Source organism: Phyllobates terribilis, unplaced genomic scaffold (assembly GCF_046119375.1).
Source record: "Phyllobates terribilis strain yellow unplaced genomic scaffold, ASM4611937v1 Scaffold_7__3_contigs__length_470593459, whole genome shotgun sequence".
In the NCBI taxonomy this organism is placed as follows: domain Eukaryota; kingdom Metazoa; phylum Chordata; class Amphibia; order Anura; family Dendrobatidae; genus Phyllobates; species Phyllobates terribilis.
In genome coordinates this window covers 196191242-196215147 of record NW_027362767.1, presented here as the reverse complement: position 1 = coordinate 196215147, position 23906 = coordinate 196191242, and the positions used below count along the sequence as shown (strand labels likewise).

General features: G+C 44.9%; 1 protein-coding gene across 1 annotated transcript in view; it reads right to left on the bottom strand.

The window, feature by feature from the left end:
• LOC141153066 (adrenodoxin-like) overlaps positions 1-18790 on the bottom strand; it is a 68027-nt gene extending 49237 nt beyond the window's left edge. The window contains exon 1 of the mRNA XM_073637741.1: positions 18552-18790. Coding sequence (XP_073493842.1) covers positions 18552-18718 — 167 coding nt within the window. The 5' untranslated portion in view covers positions 18719-18790. The remainder of the gene's footprint in view (positions 1-18551) is intronic.
• Between the last annotated feature and the right edge of the window lie 5116 nt (positions 18791-23906).

Genomic DNA, 23906 nt, shown 5'->3' with positions numbered 1-23906 from the left:
TACACTCGCACTATCAATGGAAAAAGGGTAATAAAAAGGAGATTAAAACCGTGGAAGAGGAAAACCACAGTTCTATTTTTCTGGCCTACACAAGAATCTTTTAAAAAGATACAGTATATTTGTGAGTGAACAGACAGGGAGACATTATTACTGTTTTTTTTTTTACGTAAAACAGTCCAAAAGCTGGATAATACAGAGATTTCAACCATGGAACTGCAAAACCACAGTTCTAATTTACTGGCGTATACCAGACTTTTTAAAATTGATATATTTGGGGCTGAACAGTCAGCGACACACTCAAACTGTTTTTTTATGTAAAAAAGGCCCAAAAGTGGATAATACAGAGATTTGAACCGTGGAACTGCAAAACCACAGTTATGTGGCGTACACCAGACTCTTTTAAACAGATTTATTGTGTCTGACAAGTCAGGGAGACACTATTACAGTTTTTTTTTTATGGCAAAAAATGCCAAAAACAGGATAATATAGAGATTTGACCCGTGGAACTGCAAATCCACAGTTCTATTTTTCTAGCCTACACCAGACTCTTTTAAATTGGTGTCTGAACAGTCACAGACACACTCAATTTTTTTGGGGGGTGGGGGGGGCGGAATACCAAAAGGTTAATAAGATGCGTATTTGGACAATCTGACTGAGGAAAAAAAAAATACAGGATTTAGATGAAAAAAAAAAAAATTTTCCTGGCCCCTGAGACCGGGGTAAGTCTAGCAATTTGACCAGCAGGGGCACACAGGACTGTAATGCAGCGTTTGCTGCTATAACCACTGCGTCTCCTATACAGCCTGCCTGCCTGCCTGATATCTGGGATGGATATTAGTCCTGAGAAGGACTGTTTGTTTGATCTGGCAGCCTTTACAGACCCTACACTAACTATTTCGCAGTATAAATCTCTCCCTAGCTGAGCAGCACTGACCCTACACTGTCTGATCCGGAGCGACTGTGTACAAGATGGCGGCGCCCGGTTTTAAATACTCGAGGTGACGCTGTGCGGCCAGCTAATCACTGTAATGCCCACAACCAACATGGCTGCGGCATTACAGTGACTGGCTGGCAATCCCTGCATGTTCATTGGCTCTGTAAAGAGCGCCAAACATGCAGGGCGGAGACCCGAGCTCCCTCCCAAGTAACCCGGAAATGCTCGATGCTCGCCGAACATCCCGAGTAGCGTGATGCTGGGGCGAGTACCGAGCAGTGTCGAGCATGCTCGCTCAACACTAATGTGCACTAAAAAAAAAAAATTCTTAAAAAATATCCCTGACTGCGAGATATTTAATCCTGATAATAACACAATAACTTGTGATACTGAGAAAAATGAGGAAGAATGTTCCTTTGATCTTAGTATCTTAACTACACATAGTACTGAGGAGACACATGTACCCCCCATTACAGCTTTACAAGCTGTGGGCCCATCTCAATCATCCCTTAACTCACAGATTTCATTTTTTAGAAATAGGCCCTCTCCAAACTCCCCTTCTGCTAGAAACATTAGTACCCAAAATAGTAGCCAAATCCCTACAAGCCCCCTCTTTAACACCTATAGCTCAATTAACTTAACTAAACCGTTTTTTCCATTTATAGCAACTGGGTCTCCTGTGCACTGTTGGCCTAAGCAGTGAATGGAAGGCTTTCCAAAAATTATGAGGAACTGTAATGCTCCTTGAAACAGACGTGGATTACAGCGTGCTAAAAACCTTCTACCCATTATTGGGGAGGGGGTCTCCCTTAGTGTTCGCCTATGCATTGAAAAGCAAAAGCTGACTAAAATTAGGAGGAAATGCAAAGCCCGTTGGAAGAATGGTGGAGTTCGCAGTGGAATAAAAAGACAATATCAATGCCCCTGGGAAAAGTGGTGGAGGTCACAGTAGCTTAAGAAGACAGTTTTAATGCCCCTTGAAAAAGTGGTGGAGGTCGCAGTAGCTTAACAAGACGGTTTTAATGCCCCTTGGAAAAGTAGTGGAGGTCGCAGTGGAATAAAAAGACAATATCAATGCCCCTGGGAAAAGTGGTGGAGGTCACAGTAGCTTAACAAGACGGTTTTAATGCCCCTTGGAATAGTGGTGGAGGTCGCATTAGCTTAACAAGACGGTTTTAATGCCCCTTGAAAAGTGGTGGAGGTCGCATTAGCTTAAAAAGACGGTTTTAATGCCCCTTGGAAGAGACGTGGAGGTTGTAGTAGCTTAACAAGACAGTTTAAATACCCCTTGGAAGAGATGTGGAGGTCGCAGTAGCTTAACAAGACGGTTTTAATGCCGCTTGGATGAGACGTGGAGGTTGCAGGAGCTTAACAAGACGGTTTAAATGCCCCTTGGAAGAGACGTGGAGGTCAGAGTGGTTTAACAAGACGGTTTTAATGCCCCTTACAAGAGCCATGCAGTGCAGCATATTAAAAACATTATTCCCATTATTGGGGAGTGGGTCTCCCATAGTCTTTGCCTATGCCTTCCAAGCAAAAGCTGCCAAAAATTAGGACGGAGGAACTTGCAATGCTGGCAATACGGACCACAGTCACCCTGGTGGTATAGCTGTGGTGGAGGCTGAGGATAAGGAGAAGAGCAAAAAAAAGTCGAATTGAGGAAGCGTATACCCATGTGTGGGTGTGAAGCGGTGCATGGGAATACACCTCCCGAAATAACACAGTGGATTTGACTTTATGTTACTCTGCTGTCATTTGGTGGTGATGAGAAGTCTGGCCCAATCCAGCTCTTGTTCATTTTGATAAGGGTCAGCTTGTCAGCATTGTCAGTTGACAGGTGAGTGCGCTTATCAGTTATAATTCCCCCAGCGGCACTAAAAACACGCTCCGATAACACGCTAGCGGCAAGGCAGGCCATGACCTCCAAGGCGCACAGAGCGAGTTCATTCCAAGTGTCCAGCTTGGATACCCAATAATTAAAAGGCACAGAGGAATCACGGAGGATGCTGGTACGGTTGGCAAGGTACTCCCTCACCATCTTTTGAAACTTTCCACTCGTTGTGAGAGTACCCCGCGCCTCAGGGCCTGTAAGCTGGGCAGATCTCAGAAAACTGTCCCAGAACATTGACAGTGTTCCCCTGCCTCTACTGGATTGGAGTTGCGTCTCTCTCGCCTGTACATCTTGGTTGGTCAACGAACTGTGACCTCTGCCGCTAGCGTGTTCAGATGGGAATTTTTTAACAGTTCTGCGCAAGGGCCTTCTGGTACTGCCACATTTTTGTAGATCTCTCCACCTCAGGAATAAGAGAGTGAAAGTTCTCCTTGTAGCGGGGGTCTAAAAGTGTCACCAACCAGTAATGACTGTCACCCAACATTTTTGCAACGCGAGGGTCACGGTTAAGGCAGCATAACATAAAGTCAGCCATGCGTGCCAGACTGGTAACGGGCAAGACTTCCGTGTCCTCACCAAGATGACGACTGACCATGCTCTCCTCCTCCTCCTCCTCCCCCCTGTCCTCAGGCCACCCACGCTGAACCGACTGTATGACAGTTGTACAGGTACTACCGTCTACAGCACATGATACCAGCTCCTGTTCTTCCTCCTCCTCCTCCGCCCCCTCATTGTCCCCCAATGCATGTTGGGATGAGATGAGGCTGGGTTGTGCCCATTACGGCTTCTTGATCCATCTCATCATACTCTGGCTGCAATGCCTCCTCTTTAATTCTCTGCAGAGAGCGTTGCAAAAGACAGACAAGTTGGATGCTGACGCTAATGATGGCGTCATCGCCACTCACCATCTTGGTGGACTCCTCAAAGTTTGTCAGGATGGTACATATGTCAGACATCCAGGTCCACTCCTGAGGTCTTATGTGTGGAGTCTGACCTGAATATCGACTGCCTTCTTGCAGCTGGTACTCCACAACTGCTCTCTTCTGCTCACAAATCCTTTGCAACATGTGGAGGGTAGAGTTCCAACGTGTGGGGACATCACACACCAGTCGGTGTACCGGAAGCTGCAAACGCTGCTGCAGAACAGCAAGGGCAGCGGAAGCTGTAGCCAACTTGGCTGAGGCAGTACTGCAGTGCTTCCAGCTTGTAATTGATGTGGTGATATCTGAGATGGAGGCTGAACATGAGTAGGAGGAGGAGGATGATGCACAGGAGCTGTACACTGTGGGGGCAACTCTGACTGACATAGGGCCCGCAATCCTCGGTGTGGGGAGGATGTGTTCCGTCCCAAGGTCCGACTGGGTCCCGGCTTCCACTATGTTTACCCAGTGTGCCGTCAGGGAAATGTACCGTCCATGGCCACTAGCACTTGTCCACGTGTCCGTTGTCAGGTGGACTCTCCCAGTAACTGCGTTGTTGAGGGCGCGGCAGATGTTTTGGGACACGTGCTTGTGTAGTGCGGGGATGGCATACCGGGCAAAATAGTGTCGGATGGGGACTGAGTAACGAGGTACGGCCACCGCCATAAGGTTGCGGAAGGATTCCGTCTCCACCAGCCTAAAAGGCAGCATTTCCAACGCAAGCAGTCATGAAATGTGCGAATTTAGGACTGTGGCCTGTGGGGCGTTGGCTGCGAATTTGTGCTTTCATTCAAAGCTCTGGGATATAGACAAGTGAACTCTGCGGTGGGACGTGGACGTTGATGCTATTTCTTGAGAAACTGCCATAACAAGTGAAGACTGAGAGGAGGGGGCATCTTTGCATGCAGTATGGACAGGGGATTGCCTTGCACGCACAACAGGGGGTTCTATTACACGCACAACAGTGGAAGAAGCAGTGGTGACACCTGCTGACACTGGTCGTGGACCCTGGGGATCGCCCCACAAACTCGGGTGCTTTGCTGCCATGTGCCTGATCATGCTGGTGGTGGTCAGGCTGGTAGTTTTGTCACCCCTGCTGATGCTGGCATGGTAGGTGGTGCAAATGGCCTTTTTGGGGTTATCAGCAGAGTCTTTAAAAAATTCCAGACTCTGGAAGACGTACCGGTTGTACTGGCAACGTCCCTCGTGTTGATGTTACGGGGAACTGTTGCCCGCCTTCTGTGTGCGGCCACCACACTGCTTCTTCCTGACTGTTGGGGTACTCTGCCTTCCTCCCCCTGTGTGCTGCTGGCCTCGCTCTGCGTGTCCTCCTGCCACGTTGGGTCAGTTACTAGATCATCCACCACCTCCTCCTCTTCCACTTGCGCACCACGATCCCCCTTCTCACTTCGTGGCAATTGTGTCTCATCATCGTCCACCTCTTGTGACAAATTGCCAGCGTTGACTTCCTGTGGCCATGGCTGTTCAAATATTTGGGCATTGCTACATGGGATCTCCTCTTCCACCACTTCAAGCGGAGCAGGCGAGGGGCACAAATATGGAAATGGACCAGTGAACAGCTCTTCAGAGTGTCCAAGTGTGGGATCAGTTGCTGTCTGACGACACTCAACATGGTGGGAGGAAGGAGCATCGGGGTGAGGAGGAGTATGCGGTCGAGACTCGCGGCTACTAAAACTTGACCGTGTGGAAGACAGACTGGAGGTGGTGGTGCCCAGGTAATTGGAAGTATTATCTGCCATCCAATTAATAACCTGTTCACACTGATCAGTTCGCAATACTGGTGTTGTAATGTGCTTCCCTAGTAATTCGGTCAAGAAGTGGGAGCGAGAAGATGTGGCTGTTGGTTGTGGCACATTTTCACCTTGGCCACGGCCCCGTCGTCCACATGCACCATCACCAGAACGTCCAGTTTCACGTCCCTTGCCACGCGCCTTGCCCATTGTAAATGAAATAAAATAGCTTACACTCGCACTATCAATGGAAAAAGGGTAATAAAAAGGAGATTAAAACCGTGGAAGAGGAAAACCACAGTTCTATTTTTCTGGCCTACACAAGAATCTTTTAAAAAGATACAGTATATTTGTGAGTGAACAGACAGGGAGACATTATTACTGTTTTTTTTTTTACGTAAAACAGTCCAAAAGCTGGATAATACAGAGATTTCAACCATGGAACTGCAAATCCACAGTTCTATTTTTCTGGCCTACACCAGACTCTTTTAAATTGGTGTCTGAACAGTCACAGACACACTCAATTTTTTTTGGGGCGGGGGGGGGCGGAATACCAAAAGGTTAATAAGATGCGTATTTGGACAATCTGACTGAGGAAAAAAAAAATACAGGATTTAGATGAAAAAAAAAAAATTTTTTCCTGGCCCCTGAGACCGGGGTAAGTCTAGCAATTTGACCAGCAGGAGCACACAGGACTGTAATGCAGCGTTTGCTGGTATAACCACTGCGTCTCCTATACAGCCTGCCTGCCTGCCTGATATCTGGGATGGATATTAGTCCTGAGAAGGACTGTTTGTTTGATCTGGCAGCCTTTACAGACCCTACACTAACTATTTCGCAGTATAAATCTCTCCCTAGCTGAGCAGCACTGACCCTACACTGTCTGATCCGGAGCGACTGTGTCCAAGATGGCGGCGCCCGGTTTTAAATACTCGAGGTGACGCTGTGCGGCCAGCCAATCACTGTAATGCCACAAACAATATGGCTGCGGCATTACAGTGACTGGCTGGCAATCCCTGCATGTTCATTGGCTCTGTAAAGAGCACCAAACGTGCAGGGCGTAGACCCGAGCTCCCGCCCGAGGAACCTGGAAATGCTCGATGCTCGCCGAACATCCCGAGTAGCGTGATGCTCGGGCGAGTAACGAGCAGTGTCGAGCATGCTCGCTCAACACTAATGTGCACTAAAAAAAAAAAATTCTTAAAAAATATCCCTGACTGCGAGATATTTATTCCTGATAATAACACAATAACTTATGATACTGAGAAAAATGAGGAAGAATGTTCCTTTGATCTTAGTATCTTAACTACACATAGTACTGAGGAGACACATGTACCCCCCATTACAGCTTTACAAGCTCTGGGCCCATCTCAATCATCCCTTAACTCACAGATTTCATTTTTTAGAAATAGGCCCTCTCCAAACTCCCCTTCTGCTAGAAACATTAGTACCCAAAATAGTAGCCAAATCCCTACAAGCCCCCTCTTTAACACCTATAGCTCAATTTCGGCCACAGAATTTGGAGACTATATCCCCTCAAATAATAGCTGCTCAAAGACAAATAACCAGCTTCTTCCCCACACTTTTAGTCCCCAAAAAAAGAAAAGACGTACCAGGGGCTGCAGGGGTGGTAGAAGAGTCCAATTCAAAAAAGATAAAAAATCCGAGTTTATTATAACTAACTCAACAAAAGGGTCTTTTTTCAAAAATAAAATTTCCCCTAAATCCTCTCAAAAAATCTTCAACTTGTCCTCGCATGTACTTACACAAGATGAAGAAAAGGTCTTGAGTCAAGGGTTACATTTTTGCCCCACACAACATAGCAATAATTTTGAGCTTTTTATTGATCTTAATCACTATATAAGGCGTCTTACCCTAAAAAGACACTTTGTATTGCAAGATCATAATAAAGGGAAAAATTACAAAAACGTTGCTTTAAAAAAAAGAAAGAGCTGGAACAAACGGCAAGGAATGAAACCCCATATATACATATGGAAGTGAAACCACGATCTGCCTCTAATCCCATACATCATAGGGGTAGCTATAGTGAAACATTTTTATCTCTAGTAGGTGATGATTTCCGTAAGTTGGATACTATTGATAAAATAAAGAGGAAAGATAAAAAATGTAAAAATCTACGTAAGAAATCAAAAACTGCCAAAAAAATTGCTAAATATAACATTACCCCCCAAGAAAGAGAAGCCTTAAAAAATCTAAGAGAGAACACCGAAATAATAATCAGAGAGGCTGATAAAGACGGCGGTACTGTTATCCAAGATAGGAAGGATTATAAATACTATCTAATCGAAAATACTACAAAAAATTGGAAAAGGATCCTACTAGTGATTTCTCTAAAGAATATCACCTATTTCTGAATGAGGCCTCGGAGAAAGGAATTATAACAAAAAGAGAGAAAATTTTTTTAATTAACAAAGAACCGGCTGTGGCTTTTTTTTACCATCTCCCCAAAGTCCATAAGGACCTCGTAAATCCACCTGGACGACCTATTATCTCGGGGATCAATTCTCTCACTAGCTGTTTGTCACACTATCTGGATTACATTTACAAGCACATGTCACATCACTACCCTCATATTTGAAAGACTCGAGCCACCTCATTAGTCTCTTGGAGGGAATGGATTGGGAGGAGAATTTTTTATTTCGAACCCTAGATGTGGTAGCGTTATATTCAAATATAGAACATAATTTGGGTATAAGAGCTGACAGATTTTATTTGGAGAAAAATGAAAAAATGCCAGATGAACAAGTAGAATTCCTTCTGACTGGTTTGCCATTCATTTAGCGTCATAATGTCTCTGAGTTTGATGGACAAATGTACCTGCAGCAGCAGGGTACCGCGATGGGGACTCGGGTAGCCCCAAGTTTTGCAAATTTATTTATGGGGCTATTCGAGTCCCTATCCCCACTTAATTCAGAAAAATACAAAGACAACATAGCAATGTATAAACGTTTTATAGATGACTTAATAATCATCTGGAGGGGGGATATAGAACAAGCCCATCTGCTGGTGGGAGAAATGAATCAAAACACATGGGGTATTTCCTTTACGTCCACTATCAGCGCAGAAAAAATAGTTTACTTGGATTTAGAGATTTCACATATGAAAAAGAAAATAGTAACAAAAACACATTTTAAAAAAGTAGACATCAATGGATATTTACATTATAACAGTGCACACTATACTGAATGGAAGAATAATATTCCATTCAGTCAATATTTAAGAATAAGGAAAAATAATAGTAGTAAACAGGATTATATAACACAAAGCAAGATCCTGACTAACAGATTTCGGAAAAAAAAGTATCCAAAAACCCTAATACAACAAGCTTATAAGGTAAACGTAGCAAAAACTCAGGGTGAATGTTTGAAAAAAACGCTTGAAAATACTAGAGAAAAAAGCACTGAAAAAACTGTGAGAGAAGATGCTGTTATGGATATACCCAAATCTCAACTGAAATCTGATGATGAGAAATGGCCGTTCAATTTCATTACAACCTACAATAAAGATAACGAAAAAAATCGTGGAATCTTGAAAAAACACTGGTATATCTTAAAACAAGATCCCTTGCTACAAAATGTATTACCACAAGTCCCCAATATGACATTTAGAAGGGGAAAAGCAATAAGGAACATGGTAGCTCCCAGCCGATTGAAAAACCTCATGAAAAACCACAATTGCTCAAAAAAGGTGAATACACCTGGAGTATATAAATGCAACCAGAAAAAATGTCAGTGCTGCTATAATATACAATATACAACAGCAAATAGTGTCCAAGAGCACAGGTGAAATATTTCAGATAGAACAACATTTGACATGTACAAGCAACTTTGTTATATATGTTATAAATTGTGACTGTGGCCTCCAGTATGTGGGGAGGACCACCCAAATGGTCCGAACCCGACCGAATGGCCACAGACACAACACCAGAGGCGGGCTCCTTATCCATAGTCTATCAAGATACCTTCTGCTAACACATAAAAAAGAATTCCATGTTACTTTGACACCGATTGAACAGATCCCTAGAGATGTCTCCAATAGGATACAACAGTTAAATAAAAAGGATTCCTTCTGGATATACAGATTGAGGACTCTGTACCCAGACGGCCTCAACGATAAATTAGAGAACATACAATACCGTTAAATTTTTGGGGATAAAAATTGAAGTCTGCAAACCTCGGAAATGAGGTAGAGGGAGAAAAGCTAAAGAGAATAAAAAGAAAAATTAAGCCCCCAGAGACTATAACTGCGAGGGGCTCAATGGAGTAAATACGCAAGTATTGTAGATATGGGGAATCTAAATGTATGAGATCTAATCCCGGCAGATACTGGTTCATCTATTGGTGATAAATTCGTTATACCTTAGAATTGGGAGAAATATTTGTCCCTTATTGGTGATGTAGTAGATAAGATAAAAAATGGAGTTCTTAATGTTGATGACATCGTTATATTCTAGAATCGGGAAAAATATTTTTCCCTTATCAGTGAAGTAGTAAATAGGATAGTAAATGGAGTCATATGACAAATAATTGTATTAATTTTATAGAGAAATTTTTTTTTTATTGAATAGGAAAGAACAATATGTAGTGATGTTTTTTGTTTTTTTTCCCTTTATTAATCAATATAGAGTTCACTTTTAATTAACTGCTTAATACCTTTTAGAAGTGCACATGTGTTTTAAATTGATGAAAATTGATTGAGGGGTTGGATTAGTTCCTCCTCCTCTTTTTATTCTATATAAATGTATCCTTAAAAGACAACTATGATTTTACCTGATGAAGGCTAATGTTATGTATAGCCGAAACGAGTTGTTTGTATAAAAATAAACTGGATTATTCCTGGAAGATTTGGAGTAAGTAATGAATCACCTGGAAGCGCTCCCTGACAAACTGGAAACTCTTTTTTGCACTTTCAGACGAGTCTCCTGCAAGGGAGCTCATTTTACCTGTTTTTGAGCTGCAGGCCAGCAGATCCAGACTGCTCCACTCCCTAAAGACAGGGTTACATGCTGGATAACAAGACACCACAAAGGTGAGAGCAATTTTTAATTCTAATTTGATATTACTAAAATACTACACTTAGATCTGCGCCCCCCTCTCTTTTCTCCTTTTTCTTTTTTTATTCATACAAAGCAAATGGGAGACATTTATTAGCATCCTGAATAGGATCTGTGCACAATATACACCCTATGGGAATAAACATGCTAGAAATAGGAGGAAACCACTATGGCTAAATAGAGCTGTAAGGGGCGCAATAAGTGACAAAAAGAAAACATTTAGAGAACTAAAGCAAGTAGGTAGTGATGAGGCATTAAATAAATATAGAAAATTAAATAAATTCTGTAAAAACCAAATCAAGGCAGCAAAGACTGAGACAGAGACTCATTGCCAGAGAAAGTAAAAATAATCCCAAAATATTCTTTAACTACATAAATAGTAAGAAACTAAAAAATGATAGTGCTGGCCCCCTTAAAAATAGTCTGGGTGAAATGGTGGATGAGGATGAGGAAAAAGCCAATATGCTAAATGAGTTTTTTTCAACCGTATTTACACAAGAAAATCGCATGACAGAAAACGTGATCAGTGATAACAAAAATTCCCCATTAAATGTAACTTGTTTCACCCAGCAGGAAGTACGGCGGCGTCTAAAAATCACTAAAGGTGACAAATCCCCAGGCCCGGATGGGATACACCCGCGAGTACGGCAGGAATTAAGTAACATCATAGATAGACCATTATTTTTAATCTTTTAAGATTCCAAAATAACAGGGTCTGTACCACAGGACTGGCGTATAGCAAATGTGGTGCCAATATTCAAAAAGGGGACAAAAACTGAACTTGGAATTTATAGGCCAGTAAGCTTAACCTCTACTGTGGGTAAAATCCTGGAGGGTTTCCTAAGAGATGCTATACTAGAGTATCTGAAGAAGAAGACCCTCATGACCCAATATCAACAGGGGTTTACAAGGGACCATTCCTGTCAGACTGATCTGATCAGCTTTTATGAGGAGGCAAGTTCCGGACTGGACCAAGGAAATGCAGTGGATGTTGTGTATATGGACTTTTCAAAAGCTTTTGATACGGTTCCACACAAAAGGTTGATACATAAAATGAGAACAATGGGGATAGGGGAAAATATATGTATGTGGGTTAAGAATTGGCTCAGTGATAGGAAACAAAGGGTGGTTATTAATGGAAAACACTCACACTGGGTCTCAGTTAACAGTGGGTTACCACAGGGGTCAGTATTGGGCCCCCTTCTTTTTAACATATTTATTAATGATCTTGAAGGGGGCATACAGAGTAATATTTCAATATTTGCAGATGACACTAAACTCGGCAGGGTAATGTATACAGTGGAGGACAATTTTATAGTACAGGAGGATCCATGTAAACTAGAAGCTTGGGCTGATAAATGGCAAATGAGCTTTAATGGGGATAAATGTAAGGTAATGAACTTGGGCAGAGGAAATAAAATGTATAATTATATACTTAATTGTAAAACACTGGGCAAAACTGTCACTGAAAAAGACCTGGGTGTATTGGTGGACGACAAGCTCACGTTTGGTGGCCAGTGTCAGGCAGCTGCTGCAAAGGCAAATAAAATAATGGGATGCATTAAAAGAGGCATAGATGCTGATGAGGAGAAGATAATTTTACCTATATACAAGTCACTAGTGCGACCACACTTAGAATACTGTGTACAGTTCTGGTCTCCGGTGTATAAGAAAGACATAGCTGAACTAGAGCGGGTGCAGAGAAGAGTGACCAAGGTTATTTGAGGACTGGGGGGTCTGCAATACCAAGACAGGTTATTAGAGGACTGGGGGTCTGCAATACCAGGACAGGTTATTACACTTGAGGTTATTTACTGTGGAAAAAAGAAGGCTTAGGGGTGATCTTATTACTATATACAAGTATATGAGGGGACAGTACAAAGACCTTTCTACTGATCTTTTTACTCTGAGGCCTGAGTCTTCCTTCAACCTTAAAAACTATGTTACTATATTATATGGAACGCTATGAGGGGCCATTATATTATATGGAGGGTTATGTGGGGCACATTATATTATATGGAAGGTTATGTGGGGCTATTATACAGTATTATATGGAATTCTATGTATGGACCGTTATACTGTTTGAAGGGCTATTATTCTTTTTAGTGGACTATGTGGGGGAGGGGTCATTAACTGTTAAGAGGGTTATGTGAGGGGGAGGGGCCATTATACTGTTTGGAGGGCTATGTGGGGGCCCTTATACCGCTTGGAGGGCTATGTGGGGGCCCTTATACTGTTTGGAGGGCTATGTGGGGGCCCTTATACTGTTTGGAGGGCTATGTGGGGGCCCTTATACTGTTTGGAGGGCTCTGTGGGGGCCCTTATACTGTTTGGAGGGCTCTGTGGGGGCCCTTATACTGTTTGGAGGGCTATGTGGGGGCCTTTATACTGTTTGGAGGGCTATGTGGGGGCCCTTATACTATCTTGCTGGCAATGTGGGGGCTATTATACTATTTGGAGGGCGAGTGGGGGCCATTATAAAGTGTGGAGGTTTATTTGAGGTCCATCATATTGTGTGGGGGCCATCGTATTGTGCGGAGGGCTGTGTTGGGGTCACAGTGGGGGCATAATAAGTTTTGTTCAAGATTATTGTAATTGTTTTTGCGATGTATATCCCTTTTTCACAAGTAAAGCGCCATGTATAAATGTCGCTATAATAATAAATAATAATAAATAATAAGGTGTTGAGATCACCATACTTTCCCGGGTGGGTACAGTAGGGTCATCATATTGTGCATCTGGAGGAAAAAAGTGAAAAGCCAGCATTTGGAGAGTCCTGTGTAAGAATACAGTGTGTGGATATCATACTATGTTTGGGGGGAACTTTTGTTGGCATCATACTTCATGGGGGCAGAGAAAGGGAACTATAGGGCTTCAAAATGACGTAAATTACTATGTAAGGGCTGCAAAGTTGTGAGATATGCTTTTCTGTGCACCATCAAACATTTTTTTTTTTGCGGGGAGTGGGGTGGCCATTAAAACTTCTGCTATGGGGCCCCATGATTTCTATGTATGATATGTCAAACCAAGGCAATCACCTGGGTGAAAGAAGGAGCCCCTGCCTGTTAACCATCTAGACGCTGCTGTCAATCTTGGCCAGGGCAACAAGGTGCCAGCTTACTCCAGCTCAACCTGCACCCGCTGGGTGGCACTATTCACTCATTCCTCAGCTCCATAAAAAAGGGGTGCTGAGGAATAAAGGCCTTCAATGATCAAAGTAAAAGCACTACAAGGCCATTAAGGGACTAAACTCTCCTGAAAAAATGCTGTTGGTGTAAGGGTGGTGGACTGTGCTATCGCGTTCCTGCTCCTGAAGACGCCAATCGCGTTGTGTGTGTTATGTCGTGCGTCTTTTGTATATATTGTGTAGTGTGAATTGTAATGTACAGTATTGTAGGGGTTTTACTCATTTGGGTGCTATGGTAGGAAGACAGGAGGATTGTTCCTTTAAAAGTTCATGTGGGTTTATTACATCATAAACCCAGAAGCCAAACAGAACAGCAAACCGCCATTAGATCAGGCAAACAAAGAAAAATGTCCTTAGCAGGTCTCTGCTCAGCCAGGCCTGTGTGGCACACAGGCAGGGTAGCGTCCAGTATCCTGGCTCGGTCAGAAGACAAACATACACAGGAGGTCTTCTCCCTCCAAACACACAGACCATGTCCCAAATAACAGCCTCCATTATATAGGCTGGTAACCACACCCAGAGGTGAGGTATGTGGGTAGCTAGACCCACCCAGCTCTCTCAGCTCCCCGTAACCTGGTCCCAGGTGCAATAGCGATCCTCTTAGTACTTATGTGCACTAGAGAAAACACTCCGGGCTACATCACAGAGACCAGCCATCTCTGTGACACCTCCCATCGACTACACGACCATTAGCCACCTTACAGTATAATGTAAGATGTAGATAGTGGACTGTAGCATAGGTAGTGAAGTTGTTTGGGACTAGCCTACAAGGGTGGGGTTAGTATTAGGGCAAGTGACTGCTTCCTGATAGTTGGTCAGTTCGAGTTTGGCGTGCAAAGTCATTAGTGATGCCTAATGGGTGATCCATAGTAACAGGAAACCAAAGGCTAGGGATAGCAAGATTTTGATGAGAAGTTACCGATGAAACAGAGTGGCCTTCTGGAGAAGAATCTTTGGAGAAGACGTTGAATCACGAACCCCAGAGCTTATAAAGCAGAAGTTAAAGGCCCAAAACAGGACTGAGTACGTGGGACTAGTGAGGGTCCCGAGTGGTAAGGACATGTCGCCAGTAGTGGAAGAAATAGGATGCCGAACTGCTGAGCAAGTAAGGAGACTTGCTGATCAGGACTGTAGCGTTAAAGCTGGGTTGTGGTGAAGTAGGACAAAACACTGTGGTTCACTGGCCCCGGAGTAGACCACAGAAGGAGGATACTGCTTGAAAGAGAATGCTTCGTACTGTAGAAGAAACGTCTATATGACTTTGTATCCACTATCCTTTTATATATCCCTTACCAAGTTACTGTTCAGTAAAGACTTTATTTTTGAAAGGCGGACTCGCTAATTGAACTGTGGAACCTATGGTCCTGGAGAGCCCACAACACTGGCTACATATGGCCTGCCCGGGCGTGCACAAGTCCACACACAGCCAGGACCCACATTTTCATATACTACTCCAGAGCGTAAAGGCAGACGAGTGCCTCGTCTTGCGGCTTCCACCCCGCACCGCGCTACATTGGCCTTTATGCAATTTGTTTTTTTTATTTAACAGCCACATTCCAGTTCTAAAATATTTGTTTGACAGCACATTGTTGACGTTATACAAAAGGTTGTGCAAAAGGTTGGTCCCACATTTTCTGTTCAGGAGTACACTGGTCCCAAGCCATCCGTTTTCCAGATTGCTTAAGGGAAGGCACGCCTGCTTGATTGGCAGTTTGGACAGTGGCAGTGACAGTTGTACTGCAGGCCAAAACATGCACCTACACGCAGTACACAGACATGCACACACACTGTACGCAGACATACATACACACACACAGTAAGCAGACATGCACCCACACACGGTACCCAGACATGCATACACACACAGTATGCAGACATGCGCACACACAGAACGCAGACATGCACACACACAGAACGCAGACATGCACACACACAGAACGCAGACATGCACATACGCACACACATGGTATGCAGACATGCGCACACACACGGTATGCAGACATGTACACACAGTACACAAACACACAGTACGCAGACATGCATACACACGTACGCAGACATGCATACACACGTACGCAGACATGCACACACAGTATGCAGACATGCGCCCACACAGTATGCAGACATGCACACACACACGGTACGCAGACATGCACACACACAGTATGCAGACATGCGCGCACACAGTATGCAGACATGCACACACACAGTGCACAGACATGCACACACACGGTACACAGACATGCACACACAATACGCAGACATGCACACAAACACAGTACGCAAACGTGCACACACACAGAATGCAGACACGCACACACACAGAACGCAGACACGCACACACACAGAACGCAGACACGCACACACACAGAACGCAGACATGCACAAACACAGTACACAGACATGCACACACACAGTATGCAGACATACACACACATACAGTACACAGACATGCGCACACACACACACTGTACGCAGACATGCACATACGGTATGCAGATATGCACACACAAAGTACACAGACATGCGCACACACACTACGCAGACAGAGTAGAACCATCTCAATGAGGATCACAAGGAAATGGACAGCATGTGACTTAAACATGAGTGTCTGAGCAAAGGGTCTGAATACTTATGACCATGTGAGATTTCAGTTTTTCTTTTTTAATAAATTTGCAAAAATTTCTACATTTCTGTTTTTTTTCAGTCAAGATGGGGTGCAGAGTGTACATTAATGAGAAAAAAAATAACTTTTTAGAATTTACCAAATGGCTGCAATGAAACAGAGTGAAAAATGTAAAGAGGTCTGAATACTTAACGTACCCACTGTAAATATATATACACAGTCATATACACTGACGTACACAGATATTCACATCATACATGCACACACACAGACACATTAGAAATATTTTTAATATGGGGATTGGGGAAGCTGGCAAAAAGCCTCATTCACCTGCCCCCGGCCTGTGTCCCGTCCAGCTCCTCAGGCATGTGGCATTGCGGGGCTGCCAGTGTGTGTTTGATGGCCGTCATAGACATGGCCTTGAACCATCAGGGGGGCCCACTCGCCGTCGGGGCCCGGGCCGCTCCCCCAGCAGCTGTGCAGGATTTCTGGCGCAGCTTGATTGCCGGGACTTCAGACATGGCGACGCGCAGTGCGCTGTGCGGCAGTGTCTGCTAGTAATGACGTGGCAAGGGCGACACACAAGCACAATTAAAGGCACAGTGTCGCCCCTGCCATGTCATTACTACCAGACACAGCTGCACAGTGCACTGCACATGACCATGTCTGGTAAAGTGACAGCAATCAAGTGCCGGCGGTCCTGCACAGATGCTGGGAGAGCGGCCCGGGCCCCAACGGCGAGTGGGCCCACCTGATAGTCCAGGGCCCTGGCACTTGCCCGGTTGCGCCAGATGTTGATGCCGGCCCTGCAAAATAGCACACAGGAATAGCATTGGATCAGAGTGACCAGGTCTTAGCTGAACTAAATAGCTGTCAGCTGGAGTCAGTCTGCTGGGTCCATACAGAAGGAGCCTGTCCCATGGCTCCCAGCAGAGAGCTTATTACATACCAGCTTAGTGCAGAAAAACACAGGTGAGCGAGAAAGGGACAACTATTGTCAGCAGTCTAACAGATAAGCTGTCACACACAGCCGTCCTCACATGACTAGGGCAGGGGCTGCAGCATGTTCAGATACAGATGTGACAGCCTGCACTGCTCATGTTTGCCTACTTCTGCTAGACATCAACCATAAGCAATACAACATATAATTGTAATTATCAGGGGCACGGAGGGGAACTTAAACCCTTTCTGATCCAACATCTGACCTCATCAAACATTAGGATTCTCCTGTTCTGTCCTGTTCTGCTCAGATATCGGAAGACATCTGCGCGATCTCGGAAGGCCAAACAATGGAAGTGCTTGTTTTTATAAGCAATTTTCCAACACTATCCATTACAGAATATAGAAATAGTTAGTAAATTTAATGCCATTTAGTATGACAGGGGCAGGGATTTTATAAACTGACATAGTTATCCTTCATCACTTCCTTGGATCCATTTTTGTCTCTTTCAAAAACTTCCATAATACTAAAAATCCCTTCTGCCGTGCAGTGTGTAAAGATATCATCTGTATTATGTAACTTAACCTTAGAAGAAAAATACAGAAATGTTTGTCTTAATATATCGTACTGAAAAGAGCACAAAACCATAGTTATATATAACGAGCTGAAAAAGAAAAAGCCGAGGGGGGGACACAAATTCTCCTGCACTTTTTTCCAAGTCATTGCAATATTGATTCTTAGGCTGTGTGCCCACGTAGCATTTTTCAAGCGTATATGCTGCGGAATTTCCGCAGCGTAAACGCTTGAAAAACGCATGTATATCCGCACCCCATGTTCCCCAATGGGATTCCGCAAGTTCTATGCACATGCTGCGGATTTTTCCGCAGCGTTTATGCCGCGTTCAAAAATCCGCAGCATGTCATTTAATTTTGCGTTTCCGCAAGCGGAATTGCCTTTGTCCAATGCATAAAAAACGCAAGGCAATTCCGCATGTGGAAAACGCGTGATAAACGCGCGATAAACGCGTGCGGAATTCCGCATGCGTTTTTCCGGGAGAGGACTTGCATTTATGCAGCAGAAATTTTCTGCTTCATAAATGCAACGTGGGCACATAGGCTTACCCAGTTTTGGACTTTGCATCTTGGCATTCAGCAGAAGTAGTAACACAAAGGGGAATGCTACAAATGCATCCAGAAAAGTTTTCCCAATCATTACTGAAGAGTCTTACCCAGGGTTGGACTTTGCATCCTGACATTTGGCAGAAGTAGTGAAGCTCCTTGTGTAGTTCTTGGATAGTGCCTGCTGGGTTGTTGTATAACTCTTACAACATATGGGACCATGAAGTCGGCTATATAAGGTCCTCAAGAGTGTTGAGGCTGAGCGAGCCATGATCATTGGCAGAAATCCTGACTGCAAGTTGTCTCTGGAACTAAATGAAAGCTGAGATATAAAGACCAGCAGGTATTAGTCAGACCGAGCCATCCCACTATGGGTGTGACCTCACGTAGGATCCATCAATCCAGCATAGAAACATACACAGCCGCAGCGGCAATATCTACTTCTACGCTTCTCAGTAAAATACTGTGCTGCAAATATATATACACACACACATTATAGATAGATAGATAGATAGATAGATAGATAGATAGATAGATAGATAGATAGATAGATAGATATAGTGGGAGAAATAAGTGTTTGATCCCTTGCTGTTTTTGTAGGTTTGCCCACTGACAAAGACATGAACAGTCTATAATTTTAATGGTAGGTTAATTTTACATTTAGAGATAAAATATCAAAAAAAAAAAATCAAGAAAATCACATTGTATAAATTAGATAAATTTTTTTGCATTTTACAGTGAGAAATAAGTATTTGATGCTCTACAGACCATTATGAGTTCTGGCTCCTACAGGCCAGGTATTTAATACTGTGTTTTCTCCATCACATGGATCACATATAAGTTCGCTCCAAACTCAGTCATTTGTAGTGAGCATGGAAGATACTGTCCTCTATTTAAAATGGGCAAGGCACGTGGCAAGGGACAGGGAACTGGACGTGATGGTGATGGTGCATGCAGAGGCCAAGGATAAGGCCGTGGGCAAACCGAAATTGTGCCACAACAAACACCCACATCTTTTCGCCTGATCTTCTTGTCCCAATTTCTAGGGGACCGCAGCACACCACTATTGAACCCAGAGCAGTCTCAAAAGGTTGTTGGTTGGATAGCGGATAATGCTTCCAGTCACTTAGCCACCACCACCACCCTGTCTTCCACACGGTCAAGTCTCAGTAGCCGTGAGTCTGGACCGCATATTCCTCACCCTGATCCTCCTTCCTCCCACCATGCCGAGTACCCAGAGACAACTGATCCCACACTTGGACACTCTGAAGAGCTGTTCACTTATCCATTTATAGATTCGGGCCTCTCGCGCGGTCCTCTTGAAGTGGGGCAAGAGGAGATCGCGTGTAGCGATGCCCAAATATTTGACCAGCCACGGTCACACGAAGGCGACAGTAGGAAAGTGTCACAAGAGGTGGACAATAATGAGACACAATTGTCAGAAAGTCAGGAGGAGGACCAGGGTGCGGAAGTGGAAGACGAGGTGGTGGACGATATAGTAACTGACCCAACCTGTCAGGAGGACATGCAGAGCGAGGACAGCAGCACACAGGGGTAGGGAGGAAGAGCACCCCAACAGGCAGGAAGAAGCAGTGTGGTGGCCGCAGACAGAAGGCACGCAACCATTCCCCGTAACACCAACACGAAGGAAGTTGCCAGTACAACTGTTGGGTCTTCCCGAGTCTAGTTGTTTTTTAAAGACTCTGTCGATAACCCCAAAAAGGCCATTTGCACCATCTGCCAGGCCATTATCAGCCGGGGTGGCAAAACGACCAGCCTGACCACCAACAGCATAATCAGGCACATGGCAGCAAAGCACCCGACTTTGTGGGCCGAACCCCAGGGTCCAGGAACAGTGTCTGCAGGTGGCAGCATTGCTTCTTCCGCTGTTGTGCATGCAAGCCAATCCCCTGTCCATGGTGCATGTGAAGATGCCTCCTGCCCTGCACCTGTCGTTGCACACTCTCAAGTAGCAGCATCAGGAAGCACGTCCATGTCCTTGTCCCAGCGTAGCGTTCAGTTGTCCATACCCCAGTCCTTGGAACGCAAGCGCAAATATGCAGTCAATGCCCCACAAGCCACACTACTAAATTCTCACATTTCCTGACTGCTTGCGCTCGAAATGTTGCCTTTAAGGCTCGTGGAGACGGAAGAATTCCGCAGCCTGATGGTGGCGGCCGTCCCTCGGTACTCGGTCCCCAGCAGCCACTATTTCTCCCGGTGTGCCGTCCCCGCATTACCCAAGCACGTGTCCCAAAACATTAGCCGTGCTCTCAACAACGCAGTTACCAGTAAAGTCCACCTAACCACGGACACGTGAACAAGTGCTTGTGGGCAGGGATGGTACATCTCGCTGATGGCACACTGGGTTAACATAGTGGAAGCCGGGACCCAGTCAGACCTTGGGACGGAACACGTCCTCCGATGCCAAGGATTGTGGGCCCTAGGTCAATCAGGGTTGCCCCCATGGTCTACAGCTTCTGCACCTCATCCTCCTCCTCCTTCTCTTCAGCCTCCATCTCCGAAATGACCACATCAGTCACAAGCTGGAAGCACTGCAGCACTGCCTCGGCCAAGCGGCAACAGGCTGTGCTGAAGCTAATGTGCTTAGGTGAAAAAACACACAATGCTGAAGAGTTGTGGACAGCTCTGAAAGAGCAGGCAGATCTGTGGCTCACACCGCTGAACCTACAGCCAGACATGGTCGTGTGTGACAATGGCTGGAACCTGGTGGCGGCTCTGAGGCGAGGCGAGCTCACACACGTACCATGCCTGGCCCATGTGCTTAACCTCGTGGTTCAGCGGTTTCTCAAATCCTACCCGGAGCTGCCGGATCTGCTTGTTAAAGTACGCCGCCTGTGTGCCCATTTTAGAAAGTCAGCTACAGCTTCCGCAGCCCTTGCAATGTTTCGGCAGCGTTTGCAGCTTCTGGCTCACAGACTGGTGTGTGATGTCCCCACGCATTGGAACTCTACACTGCAGATGTTGGGAAGGATTTGTGAGCAGAAGAGGGCAGTTGGTGAGTACCAGCATCAACAAGGCCGTCGGTATTCAGTTCAGACTCCACACATAAGACCTCAGGAGTGGACATGGATGTCAGACATATGTACTATCCTCCAAAACTTTGAGGACTCCACCAAGATGGTGAGTGGCGATGGTGCCATAATTAGCATCACCACCCCCTTCTCTGTCTTCTGAAATGCTCTCTGCTCACAATCAAAGAGGATGCATTGCAGGCGGAGCACGATGATATGAAGCAAGGAACCATACAGGGTGATTACACACAGCCAAGCCTCCTCTCATCCCAACGTGGATTGGGTGACAATGAGGAAGAGGAGAAGGAGGAGGAAGGACAGGAGCTAGTTTAATTCACTATAGACGGTACTACCTGCACAGCTGTCATACCGTCTGTTCAGTGTGGATAGCCAGAGGACAGATAGGAGGAGGAGGAGGATAGCATGGTCAGTCATTCTCTTGGTGAGGACACAGAAGTCTTACCTGTTAGTAGTCTGGCACGCATGGCTGAGTTTATGTTACGCTGCCTTTCCCAAGACCCTCGCGTTCTCAATATTTTGGGTGACAGCGATTACTGGTTGGTGACACTTCTAGACCCACGCTACAAGGAGAACTTTATATCTCTTATTCCTGAGGTGGACAGGTCTACAAAAATGGGGTTGAACCAGAAGGCCCTTGTTGCGAAATTATTAAAAAAAATCCCATCTGAAAACGCTGGTGGCAGAGGGCACACTTCGTTGGACAACCAAGGAGCACAGGCGAGAGAGACTCAACTTCGATCCAGCAGAGGAACACTGTCAAAGTTCTGGGAGAGTTTTCTCAGACTCTCCCATCTGACAGGCCCTGAGGCGTGGGGTACTCTCACAAGGAGTGCAAAGTTTGGGAAGATGCTGAGGGAGTACCTTGCCAACCGTACCAACGTCCTCCGTGATTCCGCTGTGCCTTATAATTATTGGGTATCCAAGCTGGATACGTGGAATGAACTGGCTCTCTACGCCTTGGAGGTCCTGGCCTGCCCTACCGCCAGCGTATTATCAGAGCTGGTTTTTAGTGCCGCTGGTGGAATTATAACTGATAAGCGCATCCACCTGTCAACTGAGCTGACTCTTATAAAAATGAATAAGGGCTGGATTGGGCCAGACTTCTCAACACCACCGAATGATAGCAGCGCAACATAAACTCAAATCCAGTGTCTTTCCTTGGGAGGTGTATTCCCATGCACATTTTCACACCGACACATGGGTATACGCTTCCTGATTTTGGCTATTTGCTCTTGTCCTCCTCCTTCTCCTCATCCTCCACCACCAAATCACCAGGGTGACCGTGGTCCGTGATGCAACACCCACCTAATTTTTTTAAAGGGTGTTTATGATGCCCATAAAAAAAAAATTTGATACAGTATGTTCATGTATACCCCCCAGGGGTAAATGTTTGTCAGTCGATACACTTAGTGCATGGGTATTACAAGTTAAGGAGGCCCACTCCTTTCTAATGGGAACATTTTTTTATGAGGCCCTCCTCCACATCTCTTCCAAGGGGCATTGAAGTGTCTCCAAATTTTTGGCAGCCCTTGCATTCACTGCATAGGCCAACACTATGGGAGACTCTCTCCTTTCTAATGGGAATTTGTCGTTACTGTGGCCCTGCTCTATGTGTCTTTAAATTCTTAGTGGGGTTTTTCCTAAAATTGTCAGCCGTTGAACTTACTGCATACCCTATAACTGTATAGCAGACCCTCTCCTTTCTAATGGGAACATGTCGTACCTTGTTACTGTGGCCCTGCTCTGTGTGTCTTTAAATTCTTAGTGGGGTTTTTCCTAAAATTGTCAGCCGTTGGACTCCTGCATACCCTATAACTGTATAGTAGACCCTCTCCTTTCTAATGGGAACATGTCGTACTTGTTACTGTGGCCCTGCTCTATGTGTCTTTAAATTCTTAGTGGGGTTTTTCCCAAATTTTGGCAGCCCTTGCAGTCTTGGCATGGGCATCACCACTTATAGGAGACCTGCTTCTTTATAATGGGAACATTTATTTTACTGAGACCCTCCTCTATAATCTCTTCAAAGGGGTATTGGGTTGCGTACAAATTTTTGGCAGCCCTTGCAGTCACTGGATACGCAATAACAGTATAGGAGACCCACTTGTTAATAATGGGAACAACAAAGCATAGCCGGCTGATGGCTCTCTAACAACAGCTAGGGTCGACTGCTGGCCTTTTAAGAATAGTAAGGGCCGTCTGATGTCCCTATAAAAATAGGCTTTATGACTTTCAGAGTCCCTCCATCATAAGTAAAACAGGAAGTGTCTGATGATGTGTCACACACCACATGGCCAGATAAGGTTGTAAAATGTTAAAATAACATTTCCCAGTGAATGCATTTGTCTTAAAAAAACAAAACAATAGGATCTTTCTTTAGTATAAAAAAACAGCGTCACCAATTTAACAACA